General features: G+C 42.7%; 1 protein-coding gene across 2 annotated transcripts in view; it reads right to left on the bottom strand.

Moving 5' to 3' along the window:
- Positions 1-581: 581 nt before the first annotated feature.
- Positions 582-23,765, bottom strand: part of MARK1 (microtubule affinity regulating kinase 1) — a 46,221-nt gene continuing 23,037 nt past the window's right edge. Inside the window, exons 6-18 of one of the 2 annotated variants that reach the window (XM_081124306.1) lie at positions 20,587-20,657; positions 17,589-17,645; positions 15,463-15,699; positions 15,268-15,387; positions 13,003-13,102; positions 11,865-11,977; positions 10,216-10,369; positions 9,708-9,904; positions 9,007-9,107; positions 7,663-7,827; positions 6,000-6,239; positions 4,142-4,186; positions 582-1,238 (exon numbers count right to left, since the gene is read on the bottom strand). In XM_081124306.1, coding sequence (XP_080980432.1) covers positions 884-1,238; positions 4,142-4,186; positions 6,000-6,239; positions 7,663-7,827; positions 9,007-9,107; positions 9,708-9,904; positions 10,216-10,369; positions 11,865-11,977; positions 13,003-13,102; positions 15,268-15,387; positions 15,463-15,699; positions 17,589-17,645; positions 20,587-20,657 — 1,955 coding nt within the window. In that variant the 3' untranslated portion in view covers positions 582-883. Of the gene's footprint in view, positions 1,239-4,141; positions 4,187-5,999; positions 6,240-7,662; positions 7,828-9,006; positions 9,108-9,707; positions 9,905-10,215; positions 10,370-11,864; positions 11,978-13,002; positions 13,103-15,267; positions 15,388-15,462; positions 15,700-17,588; positions 17,646-20,586; positions 20,658-23,765 lie in introns of those variants that run through there. The other variant, XM_081124307.1, reaches the window with a different exon arrangement.

The following is a 23,765-nucleotide window of genomic DNA, read 5'->3' as shown; positions in this document are numbered from 1 at the left end:
GGAACAATCCTGATATTCCCACATCCCCACAGTGCGTGGTGGTATTGGGACGGCCGCAAACCTACTGCGTTACACTAGCCAGATAAAGCACTGATTCTACCGTTAGAGCAGGGCCAGAATACACTTGAAGTTCAAAAGAAACCTGGTGAAGATTTCACTTCCCCCAGTACTTCCTAGTTATTTAGCTCAAGGCGAAGCTCTAATTTATTTTCATGTATTTTATTTGAAAAACTCTAAGTGCCAACCAACACTGTAAACATTTCGTATCTTCTCAACTAGACCTTGCCCGGTGACAAGGTAAGAGCAAAGACAAGCAGGAATAATTCTGTGTAGAACAAAGCCGATTTAGGCATCGGCTTCTGGTTTAAATTTACGTATGACGTGAAAATAAGTTTTTCAAAGTCCATGCTACTGTGCAGACTATTTCTGTGCACTTTGAATCCTGGACACAATTTTCAAAATTGCATGATGGAAGTTAAGAATTTTTTAAAAAAACCCACCAGAATGTAAATAACAGGGAAGAGTATTTTCAACTCAGAGCATCAGGCGTACAATCATGGGCAGAAATCTAGAGAACTATACAAGTTTTGAAGCAGTCGTCGGTTTTATTATACAACTCTATGAACAGAAAATGAACAGAAATACACAATATACTTACCTGTACATGTGAACCTACTTTTTTTTTTTATTTTTAGCTACAGATATTTGTTATGGTTCATACTGACTTTAATTTTACAGATCATAACTATGTATAACCTTATTGCGTTAGGGGCAAATTCTACACGGGCGAATCACAGGCCGATCACACTGGGCGTTACCAGTACATTCAAGAACTGTACCTCGTTTGGATGGCTCTTCCCTGATCCTGCCAATGGGAGTTTCTTTACAGTTTGAGCTCATTGGCTATTTTAGACGCAATGTTCTTAAAGGCAATAGACGTTCCAGATATCCTCTTGAAGCGGACCCCGTTCAGCGACAGCCGTGGCAACTTGCAGACTTCCATCTCCCACTGCACGAGGCTATCCTGTCTGGCGTCGCCGTGGACGCAGAACAGCAAGAACCTCTCTTTCTGTTCGTAGTCGCAGTTGTTTGCATCTAACACTTTCCGGATTTCTCGCATCATGTCGTTGGGGTCCATGGAACTAGTGGTCTTCATGCTCCAGGTGAACCGCAAAGAACGGGGCTTGGGGTCTTTACCCTCCTCCTTGTCTCTTTCTTTGGGGTCCCCTGACGTACTCCTGGAAGAACAGGGCACAGGGAAAGAAAGCAGAGAAAGTTCCATTCAGCACAGAAACTGAGACACAACATACTGTCAGGGGTCATCATTCAGTGCTTAGCTTAATAAAATGACCGAATTTGCAGACTACCTGCAGGCAGATACAAGGGTGCAATGTCATCTTGCTGCTACCAAAACAAAACCCTGTTTTGACTTTTATAAATACCTTTTACCTAAAATAGCGTATTTCCTTAACTGTATTTGTGGGAAACAAGTCTGCAGTCGGAAGTGAAGAACTTAATACCTTTTCAGGTGCTTCCGTATTTTTCTGTTTAAGTTTACAAAAAGCAGATTCTCCATTTTCTGTAATTTGTACCAAAAGAGCCCACTAGCATTCTGCCTGTAAATACACAATTTTGAAATACAAAGAAAAAGTCCCCTTTTCTATCTTTCATTGGGTAGGTGAAGGATGGGGGACAGACAGGATAGCAGTCACAGCTACAGAGGGATTATTTATACTTCCTTGCTCACTCCCATAGACACACTGGCCTCCATACTATTCTTCGAACCTACAGGGTCTGGTCTGGCCTTAAGGGTTTCGCAAGGGCTGTTCCCTCTGCCAGAGCAGATGATTAATACGTATTTCTTAAATGCATCAACCTCACTGAATTTTCCATACTGCAGATCTCCCACAAATAATACAGAACCAGAAAACCTATATCACATAATCATAGAGGTAAAATGAATAGATTTTATAATTTAGAAGACCCTGTAATTAAATCTAATGAGCAATTACTCAAATATAGATGTTATAATTTTAACTTGTTAACCCAGTTCACCTACATGTGATTTAAAGAAATGATATACTTTGAAAGGAGTTTATAAACTACTATATACATATTTTAAACATTTTATATCAATATTATCCTAAAATGTATATTCATGTATACATTTATATATAAGTTTTAATGGATATGTGTATGTTTATGGCTTCTCCCTCATTCCTAGGTATCTGAGGCCCCAAAGCTCTGCAAACTATGCAAGCTTGAAAAAAATAAGGGAAGAAATAAGTAGAGGAAATAAATTTCCAAAGACTATTAACTACGTATCCGAGAGTATGCATTCCAATGTGTTCTCCAGCATTCTCTTTTTGCTCACTGACTCTAAGTCACAGGGCTCTTGGAATGTGCAGATCCAACCAGAGTCATTTACCAGGATAACATGTATAGTTCAGGTCAGGGGTCAAAGCACTTTTTAAGGTCCTACAGCTAATGACTTAAAAGGATATCTTATCCCGAGTCTAACTTTCCTTGCATCCCACCAAGGAAACCTGGTGAGCTTAAGACAATGGGCACACATAAGACGTTTCCTACGTGTATCTCACAGGCTTCCCCAATGGTAACGTTAACTGTAGAACGTTCCTGGAAATGCTGATAGTAGTAACATCTAACATTTACTGAGCACTTACCGGGTGCCAGGAACTGTTCTAAGTGCCTAACGTGTACTAATCCCTCATTCACCGCTCACAACAACCCTGGGGGCACAGAGGTCAAGTCACTCTCCTGAAGTCACACAGCTCGGTGAGGGGTAGACCACCACTCAACCCGAATGGCCTGGGCTCAAGAGCCCGAGCTACTCACCCTCACGCCCCACACATCTCTGCAACCACAGAACCTCTTTAGAGGGTTTGGTCCCTCCTATGCACCCCACTGTTTCTTCTGTAAAATGGGGTACTTTTCTCCTGGGGGTTGTATAGATCAAATGGCTAGCAAATGTCTTATAGATAGGAGGGATTCAGTATGTTTACTCAAAAGTAAAAAGAACATGCAAATTAACTGCAATATTAGCAGCCACGGTGACGCTCTCCAGTACTAAATGTCTCAGAGAGAAATTCAGTAAAAAGAGAGGAGGACACCCAAGAAGGGGGCTCAGAAGTGGTGACTAAGTGAGGGAGGGGCTAACCACACAAGTCCTTCTTGTTTATTTAACAGGCAGAAGAGAGTTAAAAATATTTTTCCTGCCTGCGTTTGGCTCCCTTCCATGGTGTGACTCAGGTACCTAACTCAACAAAGAAACATTTCAACTATTATGACTATACGTAAATACAGCACACTTTGTAAAAAGAACTACATGGGAATGCTTAACCAAGTCTTTCCAAAGCTAATGATGTTTTATATTCCAAGTGATTTTAAAAAGTAGAAATCAAATTGAGGCTCTGTTTAGCTGGTCAAAAAATAATTCCTGAACAAAGACAGGACATGCATCCACTCAAAATAATGTAATGTCTTTGTTCCTTGAATTTCCCAATTATAAATGTGAACACAAGTAGTAACATGTCATTAATGTGGTCCCCAGACCCTCCAGGCGGCCCATCACAAACCCTGGGGGTGGGGCCCAGTCATCTGTCTGATCAGTTTCCGACTGTGCTCAAGTTTGAGACTGGTCGCCAGATTGAATCCATGACCAGTTTTAAATGTCAAAAAAAACATAAATTATGGCAGGTGACCACTTGCAAATGTCCACCACTGAACACTAACCTAAAATATATTACTAATACCAAATCTTCCTGTATACAGACTTGATCATCACTGTATTATTTAAGACTAATTTTAGTTACATTATTTTCGTGAGAAAAGTATCAGTACATTTTAATCTAGTCATTCTTTTGCCAATATATCTATCATAGAACATAAAGGATATTTCTCTACAAAGCATACAATTTAAAATAATGTTTAAAAAACACAAACTTACAGTTAATTAAATGCTAGGCAACAAGTAGGAAAACCTATCCCATTACAAAATTTTTAAATATACATACTAGCTAGTTATTAATTCTACTCATGTCTATTAAGTGCTGTCAATATTTCAAGAGCACGTTTCCATACACAGGGACCTGGCAGCGAAGTACTAATAGTGGCTCCTCACCTTGAGGTGTCTGTTCTGCCACTGGCTTCGCCTTCACTTGGATCCCTCAAAACAAAGTGAAGGTTGAGATTTAATGATAAGAGTGAAAAAAACAGATCAAGAAAACCTACATCTGAAATGATCTTAAAGTTAACTAGTCGAGCAAACTTCTAGCATGACAGTTTTCTGTTACTAGTCAGTCTAATACTATTTCTCATGTTTTCAACATAATCACACTTAACTGTCATTTATTGAGCGTCTACTGGCTATTGTCATAGAGGAGATGTAGGCGAGTTTAGGATTTTTTTTAAAATGATCGTCCAATTCTCAGAAATGATTTTAAAGTTATAATTTATCTTCTGGTGTAGTTTAGTTCAATCTAAAGTTAAAACTATTTAATAATTATCAATAGCAAGATTCAACTTAATGTTATTAAGCAGGATTCTAGTAGTCGCTCAATTTTAGAAAACATATATATTAACCTTGTAGTTAGAAATATAGCTCAACACATATATAAGTATCTCTACAAATAAGCACAAATTTTTAAATAATTAACTTATTTCAGAAGTTAGGCTAATGATTCATGCACATGATAAAATATTACAGCAAATGAACAGCCTACCCAAACAGGTGAGTCTAAAAACAGGAACTCAATCTTACACAGAAATATTGACCTTACCTGGATATCCACCTGTGAAATAAAACCAGGAAAACTCTACTAATTGTCCTTTTGTTGAATATAATTAACATTTTTTAAATCTACCAAAATTTTAACTACTTTTTCATTTTCAAAGGTAATTAAATATCGACATAGGAGTTATAAACCAGGTTAAATCTATGAAGAGATGGCTTTTGATAGCAAAATACTAATAAATAGCTGTGAAAAATGATCAACTTGAACCTTTAAGTTAATGTTAATGTTTTAAAAAGTCCTTATATAAGAGAGAGCTATCGTTAAAAAATCATCAGGTTTGGCCTGGATGGGTGGCTCAGTTGGTTGGAGCGTCATCCCAAACACCAAAAGGTGGTGGGTTCCATCGCTGGTCAGGGCGCATAGGAGAGGCAGCCAATCGACGTTTCTCTCCCCCGCCCTCCTCTCTCTAAAAATCAATAAAAACATATCCTCAGGTGAGGATTAAAAAACAAATCATCAGGTGCGATGCCGTCTGCCGCTCACAGAGGAGGTACAGAGAAGCCACCCAGAGCAGCTGGGCTGCGGCTATTTAGGCGCCGTCTGAAATAACACATCTACGGCTGGACAGATGAGTCAGGTGTAAATCGCTTTCCCAAGACCCGAGAACAACTCTCTCCATGATGAACTGCCTCCCCCACTCTTCATTCTTCCCTTTCTAAAGCTCAGCACCCCAGTTCCTTTACTCTTCTCGCTATAAAAACCCTGCTTTCTCATCGTCTCCAGCACCCGGAGGCGCATGGACTTGGTTGGTCCCACAGCGGGTGCGGCCTCGTGGCCCCCAGCTGATCGACACCCCCCCCAGCTGACCGACACCGGCCCCCCCAGCTGATCGACACCCCCCCCCAGCTGACCGACACCGGCCCCCCCAGCTGACCGACACCCCCCCCAGCTGACCGACACCCCCCCCAGCTGACCGACACCGGCCCCCCCAGCTGACCGACACCCCCCCCAGCTGACCGACACCGGCCCCCCCAGCACACCCAGCTCGGGTTGCACGCGGGGTCCCCGAGGGGGCTCCACTTCGGGCCTTGGGCTCAGGGAGGTGAGCGGGCACCAGGGCAGACACACCGGGCCCGGGCCCAGTCCGGGTTCCGAGGACCCCGGCGGGGGAACGGGCTGCCCTGAACCCCGAGAAACGCCGCCAGGACCCCGAGCCCCGGCCCCCGCCCCGGCCCCGGCACTGACCTGCGCGCGAAGCGGGAGGCGATCTTGCTGATGAGGCCGGTGGAGGTGCCGCGCCGGCCGTGCGCCAGGGCGCCCGCGTCGTGGGCGGGGGAGGCGGGGGGCCCGGCGCTGCGGCGCTCGCGGAGCTGCTCCCCGTGGAAGGTGCTGCGGCTCGAGCTGCCCCGCGGGAAGCGCGTGCGGTCGGGCGCCGCGCCCACGCTGTGCGCGGACGGGGAGGCGGCGGGCGCGCGCGGGGCCGGCCTGCGGGAGGCGGGGTTCAGAACCGGGCTTCAGAACCGGGGCTCAGAACCGGGCTTCAGAACCGGGGCTCAGAACCGGGCTTCAGAACCGGGGCTCAGAGCCGGGCCGGGGCCCGCCCGCTCCCGGGACGGCCCGCCCGCGCGGGGGGGGGGTAACCCTTCATCACTGTTTCTTTTCTGTTCTAAAAATTAAGTTTACTGCAGCGGCGCTGACCAGCGACATCTAGGTCCCAAGCGGCCAGCCCTGCGGCCCGTCCCCTGTCCCGTCCCCTGCGCCCCGCGCCCGGCCTCGGCTGCTCCCACTCGGCGCGTCCCACGGGCCCCCGCCGGGGCCGCCGGGTGGGCCGTACCTGCCGCAGCGTCACGGGCGGGAACAATGTGTTGGAGACGAAACGCCTTTTATAAAAATGTAGCCGCAGGAATACAAAGGTAAATCCCCCCTTCAGCAGCAGAAATGCCAAACCAGGGGGCTGCACGTATTTATTTACACATATATATGTATATATATACACATATGTATATAGGCATATATACGCATATATATATATTTTTTTACTGTTATCTTAATCTAAGCCGCTCAGCAACATGGAACACACATGTTACTGTTTATCGAAAGCCGGTGAACACAGTCCCTGCCTCTTCAGAACCTCGGCCTCACCACAGCACCAGGCTCCAGCCACACCACCACCACCACCAACACACCTAACTACCGAAGGTGCTCCCGAATTGGAGAAATCCTAACACAGGCCGGTACCAGGAACACAGTCACACGACTTTATACCCGAAAGGGCTCTCTGAGCACCGGCTTTACCGACGGGAAACTAAAAGGCCGGTTTTATTGAGAAGAAGTACCTGGCAGGAGCCAGGACGACTGCCCAGGGCTCTCAACTCCCAGCCTCAGGATTTTTTGTTTTTAAATCATCAAAAAACTCAATTTACCTAAATGATCCATCAGGCAGCAATGCTTTACTTTTAAGGATGGATCTTAAATAAAATCCTTCAAGAAGAAGACTCTGATTTAAATTATAAGCAATATTTCTGGAGAGCCTGGGAGGTGGTAAGTTACGTTCCAATTCACCTCTTCCCCTGCCACAGCCACGTCATCTTTTCACAAAGTTCTTAATGGCATGATGCCTGGAATGGATTTTCATATGGTGCCGTACTGTTAAAAACTCTTGCCCAGCTGGTGTAGCTCAGTGGGTTGAGCATGGTCCCATGTACCATGTCGCCAGTCTGATTGCCCGTCAGGGCACATGCCCGGCTGTGGCTCCATCCCCAGCAGGGGGCGTGCAGGAGGCAGCCGAATGATGCTTCTCCCGTCGATGTTTCTCTCTCTCTCCCTTCCTCTCTCTAAAATCAGTAAAAACGTATTTTGGAAACACCAACCCTTTAATAAACAAAATGAAATGCAACTGGCACGTTACCCGGGTCGGTAAGCTTCGGAGCCGTCTTTAATGGTTGGCAGTGTAACTTTGATGGGGTGGCCGGATGCCGACATGGACTTCTGGTGGCGTGGTCGTGCTGAGGGGACAGCAGGGGCCACCGCAGAGCCAGCGGAAGACAAGCTGCTGGCCGACATCTCCGTGAGGCTTTGGACATAAGACAGAAACGCAGAAGAGAGGTTCACCAAAACTTAAGAACTAGATTTTTAAAAGTTAACCAGCTAACACTGCTCATAACTAAAAGGCTTAGAGGAAATTAACACTAGTGGCATATTAGTGTCTGACAGGTGAGTATTCCTGTTAATGATGTACAGGATGAACTTACCCCACCTTCCATGGGAAATAAAGATCACACACGCTTGCCCTCTCTCTATGTGATTCTAAGATGAAATGATTTTTATGGGTAAAATGACTGTGACTGGGGACATTTTCCACTTTCCCAAAATCACAGTTTGGTATCATTCGTTATATAAAATGAATTCATAATTTTAGCAAAAATATGACTGCTGGAAGCATAATTAAAACACTTTTAGCTCCTATCATCAATCCATAGATTAACTTGTAGATTAAAGGACTTCAGATTAGGCCTCGGGAAAGGAAAAAAAAGTTGGAAATCAATCCCCAACTATTCTAGCCTAAAGGATCGATGTCCGAGGAGATACCTTCCTATGACTCACAATGAATAGACTCCTACTTTGCGGGTCTATTAACTGAGAGGAAACGAATGTCAGGGCGGTCCGTCCAGTCTACTGAAGTGCCTGGGGATGGAACTAAGCACAGAGTTTCATTAGAATAAGCTCCCTGCCCTTTGGTACTATATTGATAAATAGTGATGTATTATACCTCACGATGAAATGAAGCTAAAGTTTTTAAATAAAAAAGCAACATGTTTATCTTTATTTAAACGGTAGTTTAGAGGAGTTCGGCTCCCCATGGTCAGTTGAGACAGCCACGCTTCGTCAGAGGCAGAAAACTCACGCCTTCGTTATTTGGGTGCAGTGCTGACTTGAGGGAGGGGCAGGAGGGAAGAGGGAAGCAGCGGGTACAGGAGAAAACGATGCAGATTATGGAGATCAGACTAGGGAGGGGTGATCTGCTTTGTCACAGGCAAACAGAAAATAAGATTTGCAAAAGATTTTATTTCGGAAAGTCTCAGGTTCAGAGCTTCACCTCCTGTTTTCCCTAAATATTTCCCCACCCCCGCCCCCTGGTACAGAAGGACGGTTGGCTGCGATCTTACTATCTTGGGTTTCCTTTCCCCTGACCCATCAGCACGGGGTTGTAGGGCAGTGACACAGCGGAATCACCGGGCACTGTGACATCTACCTGCTGTCCTTCCCATTCTGCAGGGCCGCGTATCGGTCTGTGGTCCTTTCGCAGACGTACGTGTTCCTCCGAGCCATGCTCCCTCCAGCATACACATGGTTCTTTAAAGAGAAAAGCCATTTGAAAATTCTAACTGCGCTCGAGCAAAGTCAAAGAAATAAACGGAAGTGACAAATGAGGGGGAAGCAACAAACCAAAAGCCCCATGGGTGTGTTTAATCACAGGGTCTACACACATCGCATGCCTCAGGGCTCTTTTCCGTTCTCTCCCCCATTTATCTTTTCTCCTGCCTTACGAGAAGACACCTCAGTCTCTTCCAGCTCCCACTGTATCATTTCTAGAGTTTGCTGTTTTAAGTGAATAGCGCGAGCTAAGTTTTTTAAGTAATTGTTAACAGCATCTGCCTTCATTGAACACTTGATCTGTAAACATAAAATTTAATGTGCCGATATAAGATTGTGAGTATTACGAACGGGAAAAACGAGGCAGGGGAGTTTAATTTAAAGGATTCGCATTTTCTCTTTGTGCTTTTGAATTGCATTTACGAGAAGCTTGGCCCCTTTTGCATGTTCTTTAAATCCACGATCCACTTTGAAATTTTGAAACTTTTTTTTAAAGATAGATTTTTTTAAAAAATCTTTAAACAAAAACTCCTGGCAATAGACCACCACAAACTGCAATAGGCCAGACTATTGACTCACACTGGGAATAGTTGACGATTTTTTCCTTTCTGGCCCCACCAGGGGGCTGGCAGTCATCTCGCTCTTTGATCCCACCGTGGTGCTGCCAAGTTTACGAGCTGTCCCGTCTTTCTCCCACTCCTCTTTCTGCTCGCTTTCCACGCTGTTAGCCTGAGGCCTTTTCGTATAGGACACGGCGGGGGGGATGGATGGACCAGCTGTAATTTAAAAAAAAACACCAAAAAATCTAATGAGCTACAAAAACTGACATATTTTCTTCTTAAGAACAAAAACTCTGTGTTAAAAATATCTTTCTTTGCATATTTTACTCTCGGAAGGAAGAGGAAACTGATTAATTACGAAAATTAGGTGGGTCCCTGCAAATGGGATTCAGTTTGTCATTCAATAATGGAGCCTGCGGTGACAGGGATGGATGACACGGGCACATGAAGGTGTGGATGGGCAATGGCCTAAAAAGCAGGAGTTCGGGGGGAATCGGGCTGTTGTCACCGGTGTGACTTTCCCCCACCATGATCGCTAAAGCGCCGCTGCTTCTGATTGGCCGAGATGCTCCTCTGGACCTTCAGGTGGGCGGGGGACTGGAGAGTGCTGTTGTTTAGGTCACTACTGGGCCGGGGCCTCTGACTCAAGTTTCCACTGGGTAATGACTCACCGCCTTCGAACTAGAAAAAACAAAGACCATCAGGGCTTCAAACACAGGAAGATGTTTATGCAGCCGATGTACACTCTCGATTTTTCTAATCTATTCCAAGCCATACAAGGAGTCATCAGAAGTTAAAAAAAAAAAAAAGTTTGGGTACAGAACTCCCAGTTGGCAAACAGGAAGGGAAGGAAATGGACATAACGTGTTTCCATGAGCATGTGTGATCCTGTTTTCTTGTCCAAATGGCTCTGGATCCTTAGTTTAGTCAAAACACCAAATAACTGCTCACGATTACTGAATGGCCGTTATGGACTGTGCTAAGCTCTTTACATAGGTTACTTTGTTGAATCATTACCAAAAAACCTGATTTATTCATCTGCACTTTATGGATGGAAAAACTGAGGTTAAGAGAGTCAAGGGGCATCTCTGGATTCAAAGGAAGGTAAAATCTAAAATTTTAACTTCATGTGCACACATGTGCGCACATATTTTTTTGCTTTGTTTGGTTATCTCCAACCCCATTTACAGAAACAAGTTTGGTTTACCAGCTCTGATCAAGGAATTGCACCTCCTTAGAACCAAGCAAGGTCCACTGGGGGTCGATACACTATCCCTCTCTCTGTAACATAAAAGATGTTTGTTGCCAGCAAACTTTTTATTGAATCACTGCCGTCCCAAAGGGTGACCCAGATTCGTACGTAAAGATGCTAACGACAAATAGCAGGGTGATACTGCTGATGAAAATTAGATAACAGCAACAGAGCACACAGGAACCGCCAGCTGGATATACTGCCTTCACTAAAAGTTATGGTCGAGCTACAAATAATTTCAGCCGATTCTATAAAATGCTCCCACAGATGTCAAGTTTTCAACAAACCATCTGGACTCTGGGCTCTGTTCTTGACACTCGATTTAAACTGTTATATCTGCCGTCCCCAAGGACCATTTGCTTTTTATGGTTCAATAGCCATTTGCATAGAGTTATTTCCTAAATCCAGCTCATGATAGACCTGGCCTGGCCTGGAGAAATCCCAGCTGACTGCATCAAAGCCACTTAACACTCTCTCAGGTACAACGTCACCAACTTTTTTCTGGGTCCCCACCTATACAAGTCACTGAAGACATACACTTTGCTGTAAATGCTGTCACTTGCTCCTGTTTCGGCCATTGTCTTTTCTGCACACCCAGGATAACCATATTACTTTTGGTAGGGGTGTTGCATTTGGATGCACAACTCTGGGGGGTGCCATTCTCAAAGACTAGACCGTGAATGGTACCTCTTATGGCTAAGGCATTAGGCCTGCTTTTCCATGATAGAATCTCTTGGTACTCAGAAATAAAATCAGTTCATAACGTAGCCTCTTGAGTTTTTAATTCTAATACATAAGAATGTTACGGTCTTTAAGCTATTTCTGATACCACACAGAATATATTTGCTGATGTTTTATATTATACTTGGCCATCACTAGCCCAAGAAATGATGTATATTGATCTAAAAAAGGTGCAAAACTTACTTCAGGTGGTTTTCTACCTAGAAGAATGTAAGTGGCCATAACTTCATCGTATTTCTGATTTATTAAGGCATCATTTATCTCATCTCTTGCGAAACCCATGGTGACCATGACATCTGGAAATTTGAAAAAAATGCAAATTTTATGCAAATAGTTTTATTTTAGTAAACAGATGAACAAGAACTGGCCAAGCTTGCCAACGTTAGATATGAAAACAAAGTTCTAAAATGTTAAAATGGAATATCAATGATAGAGACTTCTGGGTTATTAACATTCAGATACTGTATGTTCATGATTTTTCACGCAGAGATTATCTATACCATGGGTTATATATGATGGGACCCATTCCATTTCTCATTGCCTAGCACATTCCAGAGCTGAATTCCTTTGTCCACCCAGAGACACAATATCTGTCTGCGTGTGACACACGAATCCCTTCTCTCTCTCTCTCTCAACACACCCTCAGCCTCTCAGGGAGTGGTTTCTCTCATCTCGTGACAATTTCTGCTTTCTGATCTGAAGACAGGTTGGTTCCTCCTTGAAGGCTTGAATTCCACACTTGTTCTGATTGGATTCCTAACACCCAGAATGTTCCTCCCTCTGCCCTGAAGCCAGATAGTACAGTTGAGATGATTCCATTTTGAGTTTCTAAGGCTATGGGAAGGGAGAGGGAGAAAAGAGGATGGTTTGGCAGCAGAAAGGGGCTGGGCATGGGAGGAGAGACCCTGCTGAGATGCAGAAAACAGACCAGGAGAGGCCCTATTATATTAACTCCGGGCCTGGACATTTTCGGTTGAAACACACGCTATGCTTTGCTGATATTTATCAGTCTGCTCAGTGCTGATACTTAAATCAGTCATTCTGCCTGTTGGAAGTTAGGAAAGAATGAGGTTTACTGCATTATTTTAATGTTTGTATCACTGCTGCCAACAACTGAATTAGATTAGAATATGCATGAGAACAAACTAGGGAACGTGAAATCTGCAACGCTTAGTGTACATTCGGGGAAAGAAGAGATAATCATGCAGGTATTTTTCAAATAAAAACTGCTTCCTCTTTATGCTGTTAAGTGCTACTTTGGTAAACTAAAGGGCTGTATTATAGCCTAGGGACAGCACCCCCACAGTGTTTAGACACTTACCTATCCTTTTGGTGTCGTTGAAATCCGGCTCAGGCTCCGTATATGGCTTCAGCTCTTCCTCTTCGTGACCAACATTCATCCACCGATCTTTCATTATTTGCTAGGAAATAAATTCTACATTATGTTTGGCCACCCAGAACATTCAACCACTTACTTCAGCTCTAGTTTAGTGAACAGGGACCACATCATGAAGGTTTCGGGAGAGTCTGAATTTGAAAAGTCTCCCTGGCCATTGTGTGGAGCGCAGGTTGGGGGGGTTCAAGGCCAGAGGCACAGAATCAACTAAGAGCTAGAGTGTAGCAGAGAGAAGAGGCCAGTCTGAATGAGAGGTGGGCAGTGACGATGGAAAAAAGACATTTTCAACATATGGCTGGTAAACATGAACAAAACCTCATGGTTGGATATGGGGGGAGAAGAGAGACAATGAAGGTGATGCCCAGGTTTCTGGTTTAGACAACTGAGTAGTGATGCCATTTACTGAGCAACAAGCTCAGGGAGAGAAGCAGACAGGATGGGAAGAGAGAGCTCGGTTTCAGACAAGGTGAGTTTGAGGAGCTGTGGGATATCCAAGCTGACATGTTCTTTAAACACCTCCAAAGCTCAGGAGAAACCTGGGTAGGGGTGGCGATTTAGGACTCAGCCCACAGATGATGACAGTGGTGGGAGTCTCCAAGAGGAGTTAAACAACTTAACAATGGAAATACACACTGTACACTTAGGTACACATAAAAAAAAAATGATGGCCTGGCTGGCATGGCTCAGTGGTTGAGCATTGACCTAGGATCCAGGAGGTCATGGTTCGATTCCTGGTCAGGGCACATGCCCGGGTTGTGGGCTGCAGCCGATCAATGATTCTCTCCCCATTGATGTTTCTCTCTCTCTCTCCCTCTCCCTTCCTCTCTTCTGAAATCAATAAAAATATATTTTTTAAAAAATGATGGACTTTAGGACGGCCAGATGGAAATAATTTTTTTTAAATGGTTTCAACGGTTGTAAAGTACATCATCTGCTTCTGAGGTTGTACTTACTAAGCTTCTTATTTAACACCTTCCTGTTGCTTCTCAGATAGGACTGCAAATTTTATTAAAGTACTTCTTAAAGCCTTACAAATGAACTACCTACGTGAAAATAAAATTAGTGAAATTAATTTTGTCGTCTGTGTGCATGGCCTGTGGCTGTTTCTAGCTCTACACTGTTCTGTAATTTTTTCAGGTTGTGTCTACAATGCTGTCAGCTCTTCCTGACTGTACTGACGGGACCGTATCACACATGACTTTAAAAGTATTTGTATTTTTTGTATTGTACACTGTTTATATCCTGTTTATCTGAATGTTGATGTGTCTAGGTTTTTTATTAGAAAGAAACTGAAAAATTTTTGTGCTATCCCCTCTCTCTTTCCATTTTCCAGTCTTTAACCTCTAAAAAAGTACAGTTTATTGGCTCTGATTTTTATACCCTATCTATTCAGCCAAATAAATGACGACAAGAAAGTCCCAGTGAACAAACAATATATGAAGAATCCCTGAAATCATCTCAGTCCAGGCTAAAATGTCACTCTTCGAGAGGAGATGGGCAAAACATTTCAGAAACAAGTTTTTCTAACTGCAGTACCAGAGGGAACCAAGGTTAGACACTCTGGTTACATAAACCCCTGATGATATTCTTACCACATGTACAACAGCACCTATTATTATCAATAAGCTCGTCTGTGGAACGCAGGTAGGTAACACAACAGTGTGTTGAGAAATGGAATATCCGTTCCCAACGTTCTACTTACATATTTGTAAGTTTTCTGTATTGACGTTGAGAGATTTCTATTAAGTTTTCAAGTATCAGACACTCACTTCGGACACAGCCGTGAAGTATTTACTGGATTAGAATTTTCACTCCCTTCTTTTCTCTTCAAAAGACCTGTACCTCCTAAACCTACGGTTTCTGCGCTGGGTCCGGCACCGTCTGCCAGAGGCTAGGTTTTCCTCCTCCAACCAGAAGTCCGTTTCATCCCAGTTTTTATAGTTTTAATGTAATCTGTCCTTTCAGGACAGAGGAGAAATCACAGTCTTTAGAGAAACCTACTGGGATGACTTTTGACTAGCAGAAGAACCGTGTTACTTTCTAGAAGACTAATTAGATGGTTTGGTAGTTTTCCTTAAAGGAAAAAAAAAAAGCACACACAGGAAAAAAAATTATTTTAAAATGCTCTTCGAAGGTTCCTGGAGTGTTTTCCCAGTTCCCCTTAAACCTGGGGCGCCCAGGCCGACTTACTTCCAAGCTGCCTCTCTTGGTGGGGTTCAGCACTAAGAGCTTCTTGAGCAGATTCTCGCAGTCGGTGGACATGTAGAAGGGGATGCGGTACTTGCCCCGCAGCACGCGCTCCCGCAGCTCCTGCAGAAGAGGGCGGGAGAGGGCGCTTGTCTCAAGGGGCGCGCGGGAGGGGGCGCGGGCGCCCGCCGCCAGTACCTTCAGGTTCTGGCCGTCGAAGGGCAGGGAGCCGCTGACCAGCGTGTACAGAATGACGCCGAGACTCCACACGTCCACCTCGGGCCCGTCGTACTTCTTTCCCTGGAAGAGCTCGGGAGCAGCGTAGGGCGGGCTTCCGCAAAATGTGTCCAGTTTGCTCCCGACTGTAAATTCGTTACTAAAACCAAAGTCAGCAATTTTAATATTCATGTCAGCATCAAGGAGAAGGTTTTCAGCCTGAGAGGGAAATAACAAGAAGACAATGTGAAGAGCCCGCGTGGCAGGGAGCAGCCCATACACCCGTCAGCCCCCCGTCCTCACCGCCTGCCCCCCGCTTTGTCAGGGCAGGAGCTGGGGCAGGAGCCCAGCGGGGCGCCCGCACCCACACAGCCGCCAGGGCCGCATCTGGGGAGGGCTGGCCCTAACGCGGCCCAGGGAAAGCTCTCGACTTCAAGCATCTCTGCAGCGGTTCCAGAAAGGCCATTTAAAACCCACGGAACCGCGTCTTAGCCTGACCTAGTCCAAAGGACATCCGTCAGCGTGACACTAACCCCTTTGGGGCTTAACCCAAGTCACCCACCAGCGCCCGGTTTTAGCAGAGGACCGCTGGTCAGTGCAAGGCCGATACCCACAGTAACTGCCTATCCGGGCTTCTGCCACGACTGTCGGGTGCCCTCCTTTGTCCCCTTAGAGGATGCTTCCTACCAAAGGTCTCTTCTTTCAGGAACACGACACAGTACAATGCAGACGCCATTAGATCTCGTCTGTTCTAAGCTTCCTCGTACTGTTAAAATCTAGATTCCCTTCTGGAGGTACGTTACGGTAGAAAGCAGTGATTTCCCCCCTCCCCTTGCTTTGAGATGCTGTTTTCCAAAATCCTAAATCAGAATCACTCAGAGAAAAAGTTTTCAATGCGTCTTCTGTAAACGCAAGCGATTCAATAAAGCATTTGCTTTTGAACATGTTTTGTTTCAAACTCTCACAACTGACAGACTAACAAAGTTATAGGTTACTTTGCAGGTGTGTTTTATCAGGTTCCAAAAGGAGTAACGCCTAACATTAAGTGGCAACCTATGGATTGGGAGATGATATCTGTAAACCATAGGCCGGATAAAGGGTTAATATGCAAAATACAGGATGGGGCAAAGTAGGTTTGCAGTTGTTTGCATGGAAAACAATGCAATAATTAATCAATAATAATACAACAATTAACTCTGTGTTTTGGGTACTCACAGCTGTAAACTTACTTTTGCCCCACCCTGTGTATAAGGAATTCACAGAGCTCAACAGCAGAAAAACAAACAATTTAAAAATGCCCAAAGCAACTCAACAGACATTTTTCCAAAGACCACACAAATGGCTAAAAGGTGCTTGACATCACTCATCATCGGAGAAATGCAAATCGAAATGAGGTACCATCCCACCTCATCGAAAACACAAGTGTTGGGGAGGGTGTAGGGAAAAGGGAGTCCTTGCACACTACTGAAGGAAGTGTAAATTGGAGCAGACATTACGGAAAACTGTACGGAGGCCCCCGAAAAACTAAAACTAGAACTACCACGTGATCCAGCAGTCCCGCTTCGGGATATATAGCCAGTGGAGATGAAATTGGTACCTCACAGAGATATCTGTGCTCCGATGTTCACTGCCACAAACATTTCTTGACTATGACTATCACATATTTCTTATACCAAAGTATGCGACTTTATACTAATCACATGCATTCGATGCTCATAAAAATGTTTTAAGTTTTTCCTTTGAGCTTTGATGTAAAGAATGAGACCTGGGTCTTATATCAGACCAACGTGGATTTGTGCCCGGACCTTGCTTCTCACTGAATTGGACCTTAAGCATTTTTAGTTTGGGACAAAGTCCCACATTCATCTATTAAAACAAGCTTAGTAATGGCAAATCAAATCCTCTAGCCTTTCCTGCTAGATAACTACTTATGTATTTTCTTCATTTTCCCAGTGAAAATACTGCTTTTTGTAAAAGTGCTGTGAAGATTAAATAAAAACTAATTTCCTTGTATAGTGCCTGGCACAATTAGGTAACCAGAGATAGCTCTAATATTATAAATTATCCGTTAATAGTTTAAAATTTTATGTTATAAAATCAGGGCTTACCTTAAGATCACGGTGAACAATGCACTTTTGATGACAATACTGGACAGCGGATACAATCTGAAATAAATATTTGGATAAAAGATTAAAAATTATTTTTTGGTTAAAAAAAAAAAAAAATCACAACTTCCCCCAATTATCACCTCCAACTTAGATCAATTATTAACTTGAATTTCAAAGTAATATTTAATAATTTCACTGTTCTTTTAGTTCAGAAAACTATACATATCAAAGTTAAAGTAATGAAACTCCCCCTTAAATATAAGAAATGTGGACAAGTAGGATTCTCTTGTTAAAATATTTCTTTGTCAGTTGTGAAGATTTTTTATGGGTTGTTATATTTCTCTGTTTACATGATCAAATGTGTACAATTTATAGTTTGGGTCAAACGGTTTATTTGTTCCAGTGTTGGAATAAGAGCTTTGGCAAACGTGAATCAGTATTCCACGATAGCTGGTTCAAGTTCAAAAAGCAAAACTCTATTTTAGGAATTATATCAAATCTGTTCAGCACATGTTTCTTTAGTGAAGCCAACCGACTAAGAACTCACCCTGTGGGGTATTTAGCAACATCCTTTGTGTGTTCATACGTAAAGAAATGTGGAAAATGTGCCTTAAAAACAAACCCAACTATCAAAAGACAAAAAAGTGAAATTTAATCTTAAACCTGTCACTAATGCAGGTGGGCAATGTACTCGACACTGTAAGTAGATTTTGTATGCAGTCGAAATTTTCAACAATTACATAGGGCTCTCTGGGGGCAAGTTCTAAACAGAGAGGAACCCAAAAGATCAAGAGCCAGAGATACAAATGAGAAATAGATGATAGCAGTTCTTTCACAGTTTATTTACTACATTAAAATGCAGAATTGAAAAGATTCTGCTAGCAATCAAGTAAGAGCTATTTTTTTAAAAAGCATGTTTTTATTGATTTTTTTTTTTTTTTTTTTTAGAGAGAGAAACATCAATGTGGTAGAGAAACATCAATGGGCTGCCTCCTACACGCAGGCTCGAACCCATTACCTGGGTATGTGCTCTGACCAGGAATTGAACTGGCAACCTTTCGGTCGGTACATGGGACGACACTCAACCAACCGAACCACACCGGCCAGGGCTAAGAGCTACACAATTGTACATATAATTATCTGATGTCTAGGAGGACAACCAATTTAATGCTCAGCGGAACATTCAATTTTGTGGATTCACTTAAATGTAAACACAGTCTGCATGCCGGATACTGGCTGGGCGTTTACAAATGGAGACAGCAATGAGATTTCTAAAAGTCTAACAGTGATGTGACGTGTGACCATGCTGACAGGAATGTGCGTTAAAAACAACATCAAACTTCTAAGTAACAGAAGTGAAAGTTTCAGTCTTCCAAAATTATCCTGATGTATATTAAAATGGTTCAAAGACAGAGAAGACATGAATTCAAAACAAAATCAACACACAATGAGCAATGTGCCATGCAATTAAACTTATTTCGAGTCATCAGCCAGTTTATTGAGTACCTGCTATGTGCAAGGAAATGTGCTAGGGAAATGCGAAAATTGCCACCGCGTGGACCCTGCCCTGGCAGTCCGATTAGGAGAAAATGTGAGTGTGGGTAACCACAGTACGAGGCACAATTACAGAAGCAGAAGTACAAAGGAGGGAGGAAATCGTAAAAAATAGAAAATCGATTCCATTAGAAACGCTCCCTGGCGCGTGGGCCCTTTGTCCCGAGACAGCGAAGAAGCCACGCTATAGAAAACGATCTGGCTACCAAACATCACCGCCCTTTAGACAGAACAATCTCCACGAGCGCAGCTCTACGGGCACTTCTGAAATAAAACTCCCCTGGGCCTGAGAGTCTTCAGGATGGGAGGACAGTCAGAGAGGAATGCTCGGATTAGGCACTGATTCTCCCCAGACTCTTTGACCTCTGACCTCTGGCAGTCAAACACGGTGGTTTATAATATCACCACACTTATCTCGCCAGGTACAGTTTCTGATGGGAAAGAAATTCCGGCTTCAGACCCATTGCCAGAACCCCGTCCACAAGGCCAGGTTTCACCGCACCGTTCTACGGCCAGGCCCTCCCATCTCAGGACATCCATATGTAGGGTTGGAAACGTAATTCTATGTTAACATACATGCAAGCTCTCTTGGAGGAAACTCTGGTATCGGTGGTCAGTGTTTCCCAAACTTATTGATGACAGGGCCCCTCTCATTGTAGAATCAGTGTTCGTGCTTACAGAAGAGGCACTGAGCTATTTTTCAATGAACTATTTTAAGTTCCCAGTATTAACAATCCCAAAGTTTGGGATATAGTGAGTTGTCCTCCAAAACTTGACTTCAGTAAGTTTTAAAAACAATTTACATTAACTTGTCATTTCTACAGTAATTTATATAGTATGCTAATTTAATCCCTTTATTCCTAAAAATAAAAAATAAAATCCTAGATCGACTTAAGTTTCTTATTTTGGCATTTCTGTAACAAGTCATATTCAAGTTGAACGGGAAATATAAATATCTTACCATATTCTTCTGCCACATTGCAAGGTTCCTTGCCTGACTAAATAAAATTGACCACAGTCTAAAACTGTAAAAATATGAGTTCTAATACCAAGATATCTTTAATTATAAAAGAAAATAACCTCTCTAAACAGTACTCATATATACTGCATACACAGGGCTAACAATGTGCGATAACAATTATTGGATAAAGGATTATTTCTTTTCTATCTCAGCCTAGCCTATATTTCTAAGACTATCAAAGAGTGATTGACTCTCACCTATAAGCATCTCGCTATTTATGACCATCTAAAAATAACCATTGGCAACTCTTTTAAATTCAGGAAGAACAGGTTTCTTTTTCAGTTTTCCGTTCACAAAAAGTAAAAGGAAGCAAGAATTTTTCTCATTAAAATACCACCCCCCCCCGAAGTCCAGTTTGTGACACTGTCCATTGAACGTTACTAAAAACAGCCGCAAGACAAAGGTGAAAACTACTTTCCGTACCTGCCTAAATTTTGCACGGGCCTCTTTTTCTTTCATTCTTCCGTGGGCCACTAAGTAATCAAATACTTCACCTGAATCGGGAAGGCAAAGCAGGCGGTAAAATACACGTAAGAATTTCAACGAACAATTATATGCAATGTCAAGTTTGCGCCTTGTGTTTGAAGAGGCCTCTGGCCCCCAATTTTCTGGTGGTTCTACGTCAGTCACAAACTATTCCATGAATAGAAAAAAAAATTTAAAAAAATTACATATAGAATTGAGTATCTGTAGCAGCTTGTGATTTAGCAACACTCTTTCGAGAATAAGTCATAAAAACATACCAAGAAAACTCACTTTCGGCTTTTCAATGATTATGTAAAAAAATACAGTCAACTCTTTATTACCCGTTCTAATAAAGGGAAGCCACAGCACGGCCCATCAGAAATGACATCTGGCTTTGTATTTGGGGGCCTCCATTTCAAATAAAATAACAAAAGTCTTATCACGTTGGATCTCTCTCCTTTAAATTCCTTCAGCCTTGGTCAAATCCCATCTCGCTGTCACCACGGACACACTGATTTTGCTCTTTTCCTTCCTGCACTCCGATTACGTGTATTCTCACCAGACTCATTCCATCTATTCTGTACCTGACTACTTACTATAAAGAATTAAATCACCCTCAGGTGCGGCTCCTACTGCCCCACGTGAACTTCAGAATACCTGAAAGCCATCATCACGTCCGTACTTACTTTGTGTCCCCAGCCTCGTGACAGAACACAAAGTGGATAGATGATACAAACTTGTTGAAATAATTTAAAGACAACTAGAAACTTTAAAATTTTTCTATTAGATCCATTACTTTACATGTCTGCAAGTTACTGCATTTTTTCCTAGTCAATAATAGTAAAAAAACCCCAAAAAAACCCTCAATTAATATTTAGTTACAATATTAAAAATAAAATATCTCCGGATACAGAAGAAATTTATTTTTTGTGTCCTTTTAAATTGCAATTTACACCGTATGGATATACATGCACATCAAAAACTCATAAAATGGCTTAAAGAGTTCTTACAAAGTACAGCAAAGTGGTTAAAAATTCAAGACTTTAGAATCAGACCAATTTTGGTATGAATCCTGGTTTAACCCCAAAGTACTCATTGGGAGACATAGGAAGATTTCTTAACCTCATGAGGACCAGTTTCTATCCATTGCTTATCTCACATGGCTCTGTCAGGACTAAATGAAATAACCCACATGCTTAGCACAGTGACTGGCATATAGTAAGCACTCAATAAATTACAGATTTGTATCGAGATACACAAATATATTACATATATATGTATATGCAATATCAACCCTAGGATATAAGTGAAATATTAAAAATCAAATATGCAATGGTGTGTGTCAGATGAAACTAATACATCTACAATGTCAGACGGCATATTACTTAAATGATTAAACGGGGTGATGGAAACAGAGACATGAATGGGTGCCCTAGCTGGCCCATCAGTCGTTAATTCTAATACTGTATGTGAGTTCAGGCTGGGAAAGACACACACCCCAGTCCAAAACTTTGGGCTACTCTTAAGTTCTGCCCAGAACTCTCAGACCCCAAATGTTGGCATGACTCAGTCCTTCACTTATTTATGGTTTGTTTATGGTTTGCTTCCCCTACTAGAATGTAATCTTCTTGAGGGCAGGGGCTTAGTCTTTGCTCACCCATGTGTCCCGTGCCCAGAATATTGCCTAGGACATAGCAAACATTTAATGAAGTTGTTGGCATGAAGGAAAGAAGAAACAAACATACTATTCCAGAGCAGCCCTGGCCCTACTTTTCATAGGCTCCTTTGGCCAAACTATGGTTTGAAATCGTAAAGGAGCTCCCTGCCTTCCCCACCCCTGGAAACTTTCTGCCCCATTAGTGAACCACACCAACCAGTCTGATCTACTCCTGGCCTCGAGGCTGTTGTCTGACTCCACTCTTGTTCATGCTGGATTTCTGTGTGCATGTCAGATTCAATCCTAAAATATCTGGAAATTCCAGAGGGAAAACATGAAGTGGTGTATTTTCCAGAGGAGCCTTGCCATTTATAGATTAAAAGGGCAAGAAAATGATTCTAGATTGACTGGCAGAACCAGGACTGTTTTGTCACAGGATCGCTGATTGGCAAGACCGAAGAAAATCGGTCACTGGGAAATCAGAACTGAAGGCGGGGCCCCCTGGCTGGGGCTGAATTCCAGGACACAGTCTCCACACTACACCTCCCCTTCCAACTCCGCTACTGGGGGACAGCAGTGAGGACGCTGTGCTCTCTGCCCCCGCCATCGGTCCCCTTCATTAGCACCAATAGAGAGTTGACTGTACTTACCACTCACTGTGAAAACAGTACACATATGAACACCACTGGTGGTGGACCTTCATGAGCAGAATGGTGTCCACAGACTGTAAGCAGTCTATAATTTCTCCTATCAAAGCATATCCAGCCCCTATTTCTAGACTTTAGATGACTAAAATAAAAAATAAAAAAAGGTCTAACTGAACTAAAAATAACAGTCAGGGTTCCCACGCTGACAAAAGGTTAAATAAATCTAACTAAAGGATAGAAAAATAGAGTAATAGTTCATGATGGGTTTTTTGTAAGTTTGTTCACTTTATTATAGACCTTCATTTTATGCAAAGTCGTACAGCTGAATAACTGTTTAAAATCCAATAATAAGAAAATACTAATAACCAGGTTTTTCAGGTTAAGTAAAAAAATCTACACTGAAATATCTTTACAGTGGAAAAAAAAAAGCTTTGGAAAAAACCAAATCTATTAAAACTTTCAATCTCTACGAAAAACTGAAAATGCAATTAAAATATATTTATTATTTGTAGTAAAAGTTTTTTGAAATCTAAGACAGTATAAAAATACATAATTTGGATGTTCTAATTACATAAAATCTGAATCACCAGGAGAATCTATGTACTTTATCAGCTAAAAGGAATCAACACTGTTTTTCTATTGATTAGCAGAAGAATTAATTAGCCAGAGTGGTTTAAATACTTAGAGCTGCCCTCCCTCTTCTTCAAGTGCTTAAATTTTCCGAGCTTTTAAAACCATCAAGTATTCCTTTTTTACTTATTGAATGACTTAGCTCCATACATTTTAAACCTACTTCTGAGAATGCTGAGTCCTATGCCTAACGGAACTGTGAT

This window comes from Miniopterus schreibersii, assembly GCF_964146895.1.
Source record: "Miniopterus schreibersii genome assembly, chromosome: 21".
Lineage (NCBI taxonomy): Eukaryota > Metazoa > Chordata > Mammalia > Chiroptera > Miniopteridae > Miniopterus > Miniopterus schreibersii.
This window is presented reverse-complemented; position numbering and strand designations above follow the sequence as displayed.